Below are 14,467 nucleotides of genomic sequence, written 5' to 3'. Positions count from 1 at the left end.
AAACCCTAACACCACTGCTGATAAAGCAAAGTAGGAGTCGTTAAAACCCCTAAAAGAGAAATCGATGCAAGTGAAAACGCTGCACAAATCTTCAAAATCAGCCTCTCCCACGCGGCCTCCCAGGACGCTGCCGTGCCCAGCCAGCAGCTGTGACAGCAGTGTCAAGGGTTAAAGATCACAGCACTGTCCTCTAAGCAGGCCTGCCCGCCCCTGCTGGAGGCCACCAAGCCCGGGCGCCCAGGGACACGGAGGAGGCAGGAGACGCCACACGGGCAGGGCTCACACAGCAGAAGGCTGGGGAGCCGAGGGGAGAAACCGTCACCTCCGGCTCTAGAACCCAGGCCTTGTCCATCGCTGAGCAGTCTGAGAGCCAGAGTCCCAGCCACGGGCGGATGCTCCCAGCGCAGCTGGGGACCCAGGGCAGGAGCGCAAGTGCCCTCTGCTCCGCACTCCCACCCTCGCCCCCCCGGGAACGCCTGGAGAAGTGCCGGCCCCCGCAAAAGAGAGTCCGCGCAGGAAGAGGGCGAATCACTGCCGACGGGGAGCGAGGGGCCTCAGGAGCGCCACACGGCCCCACGGCCCTCCACCCGCACGTCTCAGTGTGTCGGCAGCTCGCGTTAACACCCAGCTGTCCAGAGAGGCTGTCAAGGTGTGTCCGTCACCCTATGATTGCCAGGGTGGCTTTACCTACAGGACACGGAGACAGGCACGTTTAAGGGAGTTATTCCTCCGACTCAACTAAGGGCAGGGTCTCAGCCGACACTTCCATGAGCTGGGTTAGCGTTTACTCGTCTTCTGCTGGGCTCGTAAGCCCTGGACTGGGATCGCCAGTGCTGCACAGCTAGTCGCTGCTGTGCCCCAGATGCAGCCCTGAGGCAACCAGACCGTGCTTCCCCTACAGAGCCCAGGGAAACACTCCGTCCACTCCACACCTGCAGCCTGACCTGTGGAGGCATCGGAGCGGTCATTTCAGCCTGCACCTTTATGGGCACATTTGTCACAGAGATCCCAAACACCATAACCAGACTCGACCACCGCCGGTGCCGGGGGGACAGGACGTGGGTGAGGGCCAAGGGGTAAATTCAGTCCACACTCGGCAATGGTGAAAGAGGTCATTTCGCAAAGCAGGCAGGTGACTGACAACGCAGCGGCGGCAAAGCCGGCTGCCAGCCGAGCACAGAGGGCACTCAGCTCCCTCTCCCTGTGAGGAGCCTCAAGGCCAGTGCAGCCGGCCGGCGAGGAAACGAGCAAACCGGCCCTGCTTCATGCTGAAGCCGGTCGGCGAAGCGCCGACCCTCAAGACCCTTAAGGAGAAACGTGGTTTGAAGTAAATCCAGAGACAGCCCCAGAGCGCCCGGACGGAGTGCCCCCGAGGGGCACTCATCAACACACACCTCCGGAAGCTCCCCGCCCGCAGGGCCCTAACCCACAGGGCTGCCCACACCCGTCCTCCCCAGAGGCGGAGGGGCCACGGCAGGACCCAACAGACAGACGCCTCTCTCCAGCAGCTGTGCCAACAGCCAAGTGTCCCTCCCTCAGCCAGCCGCTTCCCAGGAAGCCTTGGCATCTACCTTCCTCTCTAAGAGAGAGGCACCTTCCCAAGGGGGCTGCAGTGTTAAGTTCGGAGGCCCATGGCCCTTAAGAGCGCCACCTTCGGACCTGAGGTGTGTTTCTACTGCATTTCTCTCTCCCCAGAAGCCACACCGCTAACCCAAACACTGCTGCTCCTCTCAGGCGCCCGGCTGCCAGGGCAGAGAGGCGGCACCCCTCCCCTGGGGCACGTCTACCTGGCCACGGGCTGAGGGATGGTCCCAGGGCTCACCGGCACCTGGACCCCTTTCTCCCACTCCTGTCTCCAGGGATCTGCCAGCACATAGTACTCATCCGGGTTCAGCTGGTAGGAGTCATGCAACTTCATGGCGGTGATCAGGTCTGTCCTAAACACCTGGAAAGGGAAAGAAAGGATCACTGCCATTGGATATTTGCATTCTTATTCAGAGCGCTGCCGGCCTGCAGGGTAACCATGGAGCTGCCATGTAACAAGGTCACTGTTTCAACAGAGACCCAGTCTGACCTATTACAGGAAACCCCTCGGCCCGCCCCGCCCTGGGCCTCGCTCAGGGCCGGAGGTGGCAGCAGCTCGCCCGCCCTCCCTCCCTCCCTCGCCAGCTCTGAGAGACGGCAGCGTCTGCACCAGCTACCGCAACACAGGAGCCTCGCTGTCGTCCCCGGAAAAATCTTCTAAGAACTCCCAACTCACCAAGCGGGCTGCTGAGAACACGCGCCTTAAAAAAGCCCTGGAGGGAGCTATTTCACTCAAGGGTGCCTTTCTCGTAAATGTTTAAGAAATACAACTCCACTAACCACGTAACAACTCCAAGCCAAAACCCAGAGCCACCAGGGATCCCTCTTCTCTACTCAGACTGCCTCTCCCCAACCTCCGCCTGCCCAGGCACCCGGGCTTACAGCAAGGTGTCCGGCGAGGGCGGGTCCTGGTTGGCTAGAGCCAGGCAGAGTACAGGACGGAAACATCTGGGAGAGAAGCAACGACACACCAATGGAGGCAAGGTAGAAAATGGGCTGGTAAAGAATGTGTTTGTTTGCACACCTTCACCTGGCATAACTTCTACTAGGAAAGCAGCATTTGTGGGGAAAGGAGAGGAGGGAAGGAGGGGAGGAGACAGAGAGGAAGAAAGAAGAAAGCAAGCAAGCTACCACCCTCTCTTCACCCTGCCACAAACAGACGCACAAGACTCAAGAGTAGCCCTCGGCCAAGAGGGCCCCTCAGTGCCTCAACTCGGGCCAGGAGGGGAGCGCCACAGAGGCGGCCCCGCGGGCCCGCTCCTCCTGACGGGGAGGGACGCGGCCGGAGCCCAGGCCAGTCCTGCCTCAGGGCCACACGAGGAAGCTCTGACCCCGGCACTAGCGCCGGCCCTAAGTTGTATTTGGCACCAAGTGTGCCTGCACCTGTAAGCTACACTCTCTGTTTACACAAGTCACAATGCTGAACTCTCTCTTCTCGGGACAGGGAGTTCTTTCTTGTGCTGCTAAGCTCAGTTCACATTATATGCCTGCTAATAGGTCCGTATTTGTTTTTCCTGGTGGCTTTTCAGGCTGGCGATCACTTTAATGAACTTCACCGCTGTAAGGAAGTCTGAGGCAGTGTCTGACTAAGAGGGCCATGTCTCCAGCCTGCCACTTTGGGCCCGACTTACCCCCAGTTTGCCGCTCCTCATCTCTAAAGTCCCAGTAACAAGCAAGACCCTGGCTGGGCACCTCCCACAAAAGCACAAGGTCAGGTGCCCCTGTAGCACTGAGCCCCTGCAGCAGATGCCCGCGCCCCAGAGAGCATTAACTTTGTCAGCCATGCCCTCCAGACCCCTAAAACGTCCTTTCAAACAAAGTCACAGATCTACATCTTCAGGAAGCACATCAGTTAAAACCACATTCCAACTAAGTCTGATAAGTAATAAGTAAGGGATTTTGCCCAAGAAGAAGGAAAATCAAACTGAAGCAACAAGATGAGAAAAGGCAGCCCAACGTTCCTGCACTCAGAGACTTGGATGAGGATGGTCAAGGACAGAAACAGATGCCCTCAAATGGACGTGAGCTCCTGAGTCCCCAGCAGGGCTCAACCTTAGCACTTCGAGTATAAAGTAATTTCAACTCAGAAATTAAAAAAAAACAAAAAAACAAAAACCCTGGAACAAAGCACAGGTCAGGGACAAGACCAGCGCCATCCACACTTCCCAGTGCCGACTCTGGGAGGGGTTCTAGCTGCACCAGGGGCACTGGTGCTCTCACACAGGCATCAGCTCCCGGTGGGAGCGCCCTGTACTCCTGCCCTGAACCGACAGGAGTGCAGTGTGGACATCAGAAAGGTATTGAGGGGGCTGTGGAGGGAACTAGAGAGAGAAAAAAGAGCAGCAGAGTCACTCCCGATACCAGAGGAAAGGAAGGCAGCACCGCAGATTCAGAAGGACAAAGGCCTGGAATAAATCAAGGTGATAAAACGGCCACCTTCTCGTGAACATCTGATCTAATGTTTACGTGTCCCCTGGGATGGTTTTCCACAATTCTAAAGTATATTATATACTACTTCCTCGTGGAGGAAGTTATTCCACAACTAAATAATCCTACGCTCCTCAACACAGCGCCCCGGCTTCCCCGCTACCGGCGAAGAAGTTCCTCATGGATGGCGGCCTCTGCTCAGTCGCTACAGGATGAAGCTGTCTTTGAAGTCACCCCACTAAGAGGCAGTGCAAAACCAAGGGGCTGGACCGAAAACTCTCTTCCCCATAACCTGCTCACCTACACACTGTGACAAGCTAAAATGCCTGTTCTTCAATCCCTCAGATGCTCAGAGCCCAGCCCAAGGCTTTCAGAGCGCAGATCTCAGGAGCGGGAGGGGCCCCTAACCAACAAAGGCCACAAAGTAACTCACCCCAAAACAATTCTGGACAGACAGATGACAGATAGGTGGATAGTAACAAAATGTGAGGGAGCAGGGAAATGTAAGATGAGAAACAAATTTCAAAAGAAGGGGAAAAAGCCTTAAGCATGATCCCCTAAACAAAATCCCAGAATTACATTGGGTTTTGCCAAACAAGCCACAAATTCATGACTAAAACTAACTTGAGGCTGGCAGTGACCGGCAGCAGCTGAACATGCTGATCTCCAGGCCATAGGAAAAGTTGTTGGGAGCCAGCAAAGGTGAAACAGAGAAGGAAAAAAATAAATAAAAAGAATTAATAATAATAGCTAACATTTACTGAGCAGGATTTACCTTCTACATGTTAACCTCTGGGTATTAACCCACTTAATTCTCACAAAAATCCTATGAGGTGAACACCTGCATTATCCCCATCTTACAGATTTGGAAACTGAGGCACAGAGAGGTTAAGTAACTTACCCAAGAATGCACAGACTGACACCAATATCAACCAACCAGGTGTGTGTGTCAACCACATGTACTCATGCACACACGTACGACATGCACAGTCACGCCAGCATTCAAGAAATACCTCCGAAGGCTTTCGATCTTCATGTCTGGAGCATGAACTTCTCCTGTGCTGGGATCTGGAATTCTGTGACCAAGTAGTTGACAGGCCTAAAGAAACAAATATCCGAATAGGAATAATTAAAAGTACACAAATCACTGAGTGTTCACAGCGTTCTTCTTTTTAACCAAACTCAGCAAGACTCCCTTCCGCACCACCCCAGGAGACGGCCCGATGCTCTGCCAGAGCTCTCCTCTCTCCCCTGGAGCGCCTCCACCCCCATTACTCATTTAAACGCTCACTGCCCACAGCAGGCCAACAAGACCACTCCGTACACAGTGTGTTCAGGGCTGCGGTGTCACAGGTACAGCTCACAGGAGGGGAGAGGCCTTCCAAGAACACCATGCAGGTAGGGCCTTCATCCATAAGGCTGCACTTCTTAAGAGGCTCAAAGCCTCGCATTGGTAAATATAAATTCAGAAACTTCTTTTTTAACTTTCAGTAACTTTTTAAACACTAACATCATTGTGCTAAATCCTAAAGCCATCCCCCAAAAGGTTTGACTCCACAACAGAACTTAGCAATCCCTAAAAAAGGGAAACTCAGACCCGCCGTAGACTAGGTGCTCCGGCCAAATCACCTTTAAAATCGCCTACTCCCCTTTCCCAGAGAATGCCTGTCAGCTCTCTTCTGAGCTCTGAGGACAAGATGTTCTTATCCCCTGTCGCGGGGCCTTTCCCCCGCCAAGCCATGGGAACTGGAAGCCCTACCAGGCCACCTATGTCTCTTAACTGCCACCACGTCTGAGCTCCTCTCGCGCCTGAGGCCGCTCTGCAGCACTGGCTCCACCCTGCTTGAGGTGCTCCCTCGGCCGCAGCGGCAATTCTCCCTCCTGGTGTCCCCACTCTGTGGGTCCCTGTCTTCCACGCGTGAGCTCTCTCACCTCCTTGCTCCAGCGCCCTCCCCGGGGAGCGCCCATCCATACCTGGCGGGCCCAGGAGACTGTCAGACCTGCGTTCCCACACTAACCTCCCTCCCAAGCACCGGGTCCATGTTCACCTTCAGATCAGACATCAGTCAAGCCCACGGCGTTCCTGAGATCAGTCAACCCAGCACAACAGCAACTGGGCTAGACATTTTACTGAAACCTGCTCTTCTATTCCTACTTTGACGCATATCACCACCATCTCTACCTGAAGTCAGAAATCAAAGAGTCGTGCTAGACTCTCTTCACTCGGGACACACCCACTCAACGGCCGAGTCATATCAGTTCAACTGCCCAATAGCTCAGAACCCAGCTCCTCTTCTCCGCCTCTGCCACCGCCTCCTGTCTGTGGGTGCCGTACTGACACCAGAGATGTGAAACAGCCCTCCTGACGACCTGTCTACCTTCCCAGTAACTTGCCTCCATGGTGAACAAACTGTACCATTTCCCAGAAATTAACAACTCCCCGCCCCCAAATAAAAGCTAAAAACTGAGGGAACTGCCATTCTACCGGTAAAATCACTTGCCACTCAAAACAGGAAACCCTTATCTCTACAGATTCCAGAGACAAGGGACACAGAACCAAAGCATCCTTAAGACCTTGGGGACATTAAGAAGTAGGTTCTGGGGCTTCCCTGGTGGCGCAGTGGTTGAGAATCTGCCTGCCAATGCAGGGGGCACGGGTTCGAGCCCTGGTCTGGGAGGATCCCACATGCCGCGGAGCAACTAGGCCCGTGAGCCACAATTGCTGAGCCTGCGTGTCTGGAGCCTGTGCTCCACAACAAGAGAGGCCACGATAGTGAGAGGCCCGCGCACCGTGATGAAGAGTGGCCCCCACTTGCCACAACTAGAGAAAGCCCTCGCACAGAAACGAAGACCCAACACAGCCAAAAATACATATAAAAAAAAAAAAAAAAAAAACTATTCACCAATTTGCTAAAAAAAAAAAAAATCTAAACAATGTTAAAAAAAAAAAAAAAAAAGAAGTAGGTTCTGCCCATAAGCCTATCATCAGATTTGCAATGACAGAGACTAAAGGGGATTGCCAGGCTTCCCTCTGACAGGGAAGAGCACCACCCTTGATTGGCCAGTTCTGAGGCTTGTTTACTGGGTCAACTGACTGTCTGCTGCTGGGCCAGCGGACTTAGATTTCCTACTGGTGACCCTACTGCACTGTTCAGTAACAGTTTAGAAAATTCTTCTTTAAAAAACAATCCTAAGTATATCTCTTTAGACTCCTAAATGAACAAGAATAAAGTTCACTCCCACGCTGAAAGAAATATTCTGGGCACACTGGGGTGAGCCTGACTTGTAGGAAGTTCTGAATCTGGTCATCACTGGAAAAAGGAAGACAGAAGCCAAATTAGGAACCTGGTGAGGAAGGCAGCTAGGCAGCTCACGTCTCCGGACAGGCCTCTCTTCCACCCTCCGGTCCTGCAGGCCATCCTCCGGCCAGCCCACAGGCGGAAAGAAGAGGCGGGGAAGAGCACGAGACAGCTCTAGATGGGATGGCCCAGGGGCGCAGGGAGGGGAGGAGATGCAGGGCAGAAAGGGATGTCCCCTCTACTGTGATTCACTAGGTAAAGGGTTATAAATGATCAGAAATTTTAAACCATTCCATTGCTGTACTTCAGTAACTAACATGGGGTCGCGGGACACAAGCGCTTACGTCAAACACTTTCAGAGTTAAAGCAGCAACAACAAATTCATGCACTCTTAAGTTTTATGACCCTCTTTTGCCTCCTTTTGGGGATCTGTCAGGATCCCTCCAGGGTAGTTTCCAAGGTTGCCAGGAAACTTGCAGCTTTGCTGGCATAGGACACATCCAAGTAATGGTAATCATTTAGAAACTTTTTCTAGGGCTGCTTTTATATTCTTGAAAAATGTTGCCTGCTTTTAAAAACAGATATTCAAAAATGCTACAAATTTGGTATCTGATTGTATTACCCAAGAGAAATTCTGGTCCACCCAGAAACAGTCTGTTCCTCTTCCTTTTAATTTGCCTAATGCAAAAAGAGGAAGAGAAAAATTAATCTTATTAAACTCACTTTGCAGAAAGGGAAAGACTGGGGGAAAACCTAAGTTTAAATTATCACTGACATAAGGAATGTTCTTAGCTTATTTATAGAACCACCCAAGCATCCACTGACAGAGTGAATAAATAAACAAACAGTGGTATATCCATACCATGGAATACTACCCAGCAATAAAAAGGAACGAGCTGTTGGTACACACAACACAGATGAATGTAGGAATAATTATGTGGAGTGAAAAGATAAAAAGAATATGTATTGTATTATTCCATTTACATAAAAACTCTGGAAAATATAAACTAATCTATAGTGACAGAAAGTAGATCAGAGGTTGACTGGGGAAAGTGGGGAGAGAAGGATTATCATGAGTTTTATGATTTCATGGGTGTAAACGTGTCAAAATGTATTGAAGTGTACACTTTAAATGTGTGCAGAAAATCATTGATGATTTTCTACCATCCGTTAACAGTAGAGGAAAAGAAAATGCTCCGTTTTACCCTACACAGGTGGTTTGTGTAAAACCTAGACTTTGCTGCTGAACAGTGAGAAGCTGGACCCTCCCATGTCCAGCAGCAGACAGTTGTCGATGGTGATTTCCTCCTTCTAACTCACTTTAAAACTGTGTAATAACTATTTACAACATACAGTATACCTAAATCAGCGCTGCACACACAGCAGATCCTCAATTTTTTAAAAAACGTCTCTAAGTGAACAAAAACACAGCGTCGTTGTTCGGGACTGTAGCTCAAGGGCTGAAGGTGGCGGGTACCAAGAACGTACCCCCGTTTCACCTATTAGAAGACGTGCTTTTGAGCCCGAGGAAGATGCGGCCATGGAAAACAAAGCACTAACGCCTTTCGAGACAGCATGGCGGGGGCACTGCTCCCTGACCAGAACACACCTCCATGTACAGAGACAGCCACGGCAAGTCCACAGGAGACTCCAAGCAAGTGCCTTGACGTTCCTACGCCAGTTCTCCTCCCTCATCCGTGTTCCCTCTGGATACGTCCCAGAATATGATCCAAGCAAAACTAATTCGCACCCATTTTAATTTTAAAAAGTTATGTCATAGAACTTTTTTTTTTAAAGTATGTTGGAGAAAAAAAAATTTTAAACCAGAAATTAAGAGTATTTCAAACACCAAAAGGACTGGGAGATTCTGATTTACACTATAGTAAAACACTGGCCACCTGTTAGTTCTTAAAAACCACGTGCTAGGGGCTTCCCTGGTGGCGCAGTGGTTGAGAATCTGCCTGCCAATGCAGGGGACACGGGTTCGAGCCCTGGTCTGGGAAGATCCCACATGCCGCGGAGCAACTAGGCCCGTGAGCCACAACTACTGAGCCTGCGCGTCTGGAGCCTGTGCTCCGCAACAAGAGAGGCCGCGATAGTGAGAGGCCAGCGCACTGCGATGAAGAGTGGCCCCCACTTGCCGCAACTAGAGGAAGCCCTAGCACAGAAACGAAGACCCAACACAGCCAAAAATAAATATAAAAAATAAATTAATTAATTAAAAAAAAAAAAACCACGTGCTAAGATTATGCTGGGTTGGTGCTGCATTTTGTTGTTTTCAGAATGCTAACATTTAATGACAAGCTAAATTAAGAATATGGCAAGTAAAATTTTGTTTTATTTTCTTGTTGCTTTCAGGAGAAGTTAGGAACTCTAAAAATTTGGCAATAATATCTAAAATTATTTTATTGCCCACACACAAGATATTACTACCTAAAGTTAAGTCTGCTCTAGTGACAAGTGTACGTGACTTTTAAATTCTTGACATATACGCTGTTTGGGTATCAACAATTAATCTCCATGAAACACTGAGAAGAATTAACAGAAAATAAACCCTTGCTTTGTTTTACTATCCCCAACTTCCCTTAAAACAGAAATGTGGCGGGAATAATCCAAGTTATAAAAGGCGCACAGGTCGCAGCATTGTGAGTGCAGATCCTGTGCGTGCACTGCGTTACGAACCCTGCTTTCTGGTGCTATTATGCATTTATCTCGAACACTCTCCTTTGAAATATTAAAAATAGTCACGCTGTCTTGCCCTAGATCTAAAATAAGGAAAAAACCTCAAGAGTAAATCGAATACATATTGCACACACCTCCGACATTTGGTAGTTCGTGTGTGTTAAGCCTCCCAGGTGGTGCAGCGCATGAAAGGTTCAGAAACGAGAAGGAATGGCAGCTGCTCGCATCACCACAGATGCAAACTACAGAAGAACCTCACCACTGACCACATGGCGGGTCTCCTGTGTCTCAGACCCGCTTCTAGATGCTCAACGCTACTCTCCTGTCTTCAGGAGTGCTAAACCGGCTTAACAAAGGAAGGTGCTCAGGACCAGCAAGCGGGGAGCCGGGCGGGCCAGCCGGTGCCGCCACCACAGAGCAGACTGCAGAGAGCGAGGCGAGGCCAGCCCCGTGCCAGTAAAGCCGTGCTGTGCAAAGTCCTATCTGAAAGAAGAAAACAAACGTAATGTAGTTCTATTTGCCTGAACTGCATGACAGAAGACAAGCCTCTCACACCACTGCTGTTTCTATCAGGGTCTGACCCCATGTCTCCCACAGCCCAGCCCTTCCATCCCAGCATGGCTTAGCTCTACGGTCCAACTCACTTCCACCTTCCAAAAAACAAAGCTTAATGGGTACATTAAGAGAACTGGCCCAGGAACGTTTCAACATACTTGGGCCTTTGACCAACTGACACAATGTTTCATGGTCACCCAGCCCTTCTGTTAAGTCCAAGTCCACAAACCAGATCATGTTGTGCTAGTTACTCCTCAAGCCCAAGATGATGCTCTGCCCATCAATGTCAAGGACAGGCCACAAGTCGGGTTTGAAAAGGGGTAAAGCCATCTCCGTGTGCCTGGAGGAGACATGGGTACAGCCCACATTCTGCAGTACTTGAGCCAAAAATTCCACATTTCAAGAATTCCTACACAACTCTGCGGTGTCACAAGATGCAACTGATGGGGGGAAAGGAGCAAATTAAAGGTATAGTCAAACAGGAAGAGAAGTGGAAGCAGAGTTAACTTTTATGCAAAAGAGAAACCACCAAGAAACCTCCAAAGACTTGCCATGAAGGAAACCAAGCACAGCCAAACCAAAAAAATGACAGCAAGTTATTTAAAAATGTAACATAAAGGGTCCAAAGCAGAAAGTATGTTTCATCCACTAAAAATTCTGGTCTTTCTTCATTTTTTATCTGTAAGCTGGAGAGAGCCCAGAAAAACAAAAGTCCTCACAAAACTTCATGTTTGCCCCTCATCGACCTGCATTACTAAGTGCAGAATTAGTAGGTCTGAATTTTACTCAGCTATTCTCTGTGCCTTCGTTATCACCAGTGATGGAGCAGAGGCTGGCTGGGTAACTGGAGGAGACAGAAGTGTTTCAGGGTCAGCGCAGGTGTGGAAACCGGGAGACCAGGCAGGGCCCCCACAAGGTGCCGGGCCCCGGACCCCTCACCGCACCCCAGGCCTTCCCACAGGGAGGTCAACACAGCCCTGAAATTTAGGGCATTAGGCAGGTGAAAATGGTTCCCAGACCCAACTCCAACACGTGCTTGTGGAAGCTTCCCCACACCAACGAGCAACTGTCAGACACCAGCAGCGTGTCCAAGAATTCAACTCCATTCTGACTCGGAGATAGAATTAGATTCCAGACTCAGTCCCGTGAGACCAACTTCCACTTCAGATGCCAGTTGCCAAGCCCAGGTTATTACCTGTGCTTCTGACTGGCAGAGGTTCCCATGAGCCCCTCTCCTCGGGTTCAACTACTTTGTTAGAGCGGCTCACAGAACTGAGAGAAACATGTGACTTACTAGATCACCAATTTATTCTAAGAGGATATTGAAGGACATGAGTCAACAGCCAAATGAAGAGGTGCGCAGGACAAGGCACGGGGAAAGGGCACAGAGCTTCCGTGCCCTCTCAGAGCACACCATTCTCTCCCAGCCACCACGCGCTCGCCATCTGGAAGCTCTCCGAGCTCTGTCCTTTTGGGTTTTTATGGAGGCTTCATTACCTAGGCGTGACTGATAAAATTATTGGCCAATGATGACCGATTCAACCTCCAGCTCCTCCCTCCTCCCTGCAGGCTGGATGGAAACACCAAAAATAGCTGGTGGACCCACTGCCGCATTTGCCAAAACCCCTAACACAGAGGACCATGGACTGGGAAGCAGGAAAGAAAGTGCCTGTTTCCCCGAGCCACACCCTGGCACAATGCATAACTTCAGAGACCGGCTGAGCCAGCCACCCAGCCCCAGGAGCCCAGCAATTACAGACACAGCTTGCAAACACCCCAGTGCTACTGCGTCCAACTGCCAAGGCTGGCAGTCCAGGGCACCTGGAGAAAGGCTTCAACAACTATGACCGCAGCTGGATGAGGGCTTGCACTGGCACAGAAAATGCCCGTCCACCCCCAACTGTAAATACCACACCGGTATTCCCCTGGGCCAGGCCAGAAATCAAAGCAAAGGGCTCCAGCCCAGGAGGCCAGCGGGGCCTAGCCGTGACTGTGGCTGGTGCTGGGGCCGCAAGCTGACGCCCGCAGCTGCCTCTTCTCCACTTGGACATGCTCTGCATTGGGCCGGGAGCTGCTGCCAAACTTCCGTCGGGACTGCAGGCTGGAAAGGCTGGGGAGAGGCCACTGCACAGACCGCCCACCTCACGAGCAGGGCTGCCAAGTACTCAGACTCGGCTAAGGGCAGGCTCGGTTCTGTGCACCTGACTGCAGGGGCAGAAGGCGCCTACTCACGCCCACCACGTGCCTACACAAGAGCATGGGCTCCAGCGCAGACAGGCAGGCTGGTGGCAGAAGCCCACGCTGGGGAGCAGCTGCCCTCAGAACGGGGAGAAAGTGTGTTCCGCGGTGCAGATATGTACAGGTGTTCCCACGGCTTGGCATTCTAGGGGTCTTACTGAGAGCTGTTTACCACGACCATCATCCGCCATAATGACCAAATCATTCGGCCTCGACAGACAGCACAGCCATAGTGTGTCACCACTCGCTTTACACGGAATCAACGATACGACCCAAGGCCAGCCCGCCTCCTTTCCACTAGCAGCTATCATCGTCATCCTCTACCACCACCACTCTATTTCCACGTGTAGCCTAGGGCAGAACAAAACCCAGGTTGTACCCTATAAATATTGACCTTAGTCCTCCATCCCTGCCTTCTTCAAGGAGGCCAGCACAGACATAAGCACATTAGCTGGAGGACGAAAAAGGGCCATTACCGGTAAGGTGACCTGATGGAAAGACTTTTGGTGGGGACTTTGGGTACTCTCTTCCCCTAGAGTTCTGGGTGGAAATATAGGTTTAGATGAAGCATTTGGTCTTCTAGGGCTGTTATGGGCTAAACTGCATCCCCCAAAATTTCATATGTTGAAGCCTAACCCCTCAATACCTCAGAATGTGACTGTATTTGGACATAAAGCCTTTAAATTGGCGTTTAAATTAAAATAGCCCTAATCCGATGTCACTGGATTACAGGAGGACATTTAGACACACAGAGACATCAAGAATGCACACCCTCTAGTCCAGAAGGGGGAAGCGTCTGAGTCTGAGAGAACATTCCAGGAGAACCTTTTCTAACCCAGCTCTCCCACAGTGGATGTGAGGCAATGCTGAGAGTCAGCAAAGTGAGCCCGGACCTGCTCCTCAACCCAAATCAGAGGAAAACAGGACTCTCAGCCTTCTACCAGGCACTATTAGTACACGAACATAATTCATGAACCCTTCTTCTGATTAATTCTGAACTTAAAAAGCAAGTTTTTTTTTTTTAATTGCTGCAGGACAAATTGTGTACACGAGCTAACAGCAAGTGTTTATTGAGTGCTTATAACTCCAGAGGACACTTTGATAGGCACCACAGGGGGCAGAAAAGAAATACCTAAGCATGTTTTTGCCTCAAGGAGTAAAAAGCCTAAGTAAATAGAGAAAACAGGTAGTGAGGGCCGTGAATAGATAAGCGCTAAGAAGTTCAAGGTTCCCCAAGGCTCCCACAGGCGGGGTACAGCCCCTTAATACCGCTCCCTGAAACAGAAGGAACGCCCCTCTCTCTGGAGTGCGTACCCAGCTCACTCCTCCCTCATGCCAAACATCAGCTCCCACCATCTGTCCCAAGAGCTCCCAGCCCTTCACCATCCGGTCTCAGCTTACTTCGCAGGTACCCCCAGCACCCACAACACCCTCCCATCACCACCAGTTCTCCTTCCCACTGCTCCGTGCCTGCACCCAACGCACCAGTCAAACTGCTGTGTTTGAGTTCTTCTGTTTTTAATGTTTCCGGTGGCTGTGAGTGTGGCCACCTACAGCAAAGCTTTGCTTTCTAATTTGCCGCTTTTAATCTGCCGAAAACCTGGAGCGCGGAAAAACAACCCTGTTTGCCTAAAACGATTTCATCCGTCAGGACCTGCCCAACTTTTATCTCCTCTGTAGGT

General features: G+C 50.9%; 1 protein-coding gene across 9 annotated transcripts in view; it reads right to left on the bottom strand.

The window, feature by feature from the left end:
• The window catches only part of JADE1 (jade family PHD finger 1), a 198,574-nt gene that overhangs the window by 24,662 nt on the left and 159,445 nt on the right, over nt 1–14,467 (bottom strand). For 8 of the 9 annotated variants that reach the window (XM_057547482.1, XM_057547484.1, XM_057547487.1 and 5 more), the window contains 3 exons: nt 5,025–5,110; nt 2,467–2,532; nt 1,788–1,945 (listed from right to left, as the gene is read on the bottom strand). In XM_057547482.1, the coding sequence (XP_057403465.1) occupies nt 1,788–1,945; nt 2,467–2,532; nt 5,025–5,110 (310 nt within the window). The remainder of the gene's footprint in view (nt 1–1,787; nt 1,946–2,466; nt 2,533–5,024; nt 5,111–14,467) is intronic. The other variant, XM_057547481.1, reaches the window with a different exon arrangement.

The sequence above is a fragment of the Balaenoptera acutorostrata genome, chromosome 5 (genome assembly GCF_949987535.1).
Source record: "Balaenoptera acutorostrata chromosome 5, mBalAcu1.1, whole genome shotgun sequence".
NCBI classification, from domain to species: Eukaryota; Metazoa; Chordata; class Mammalia; order Artiodactyla; family Balaenopteridae; genus Balaenoptera; species Balaenoptera acutorostrata.
This window is presented reverse-complemented; position numbering and strand designations above follow the sequence as displayed.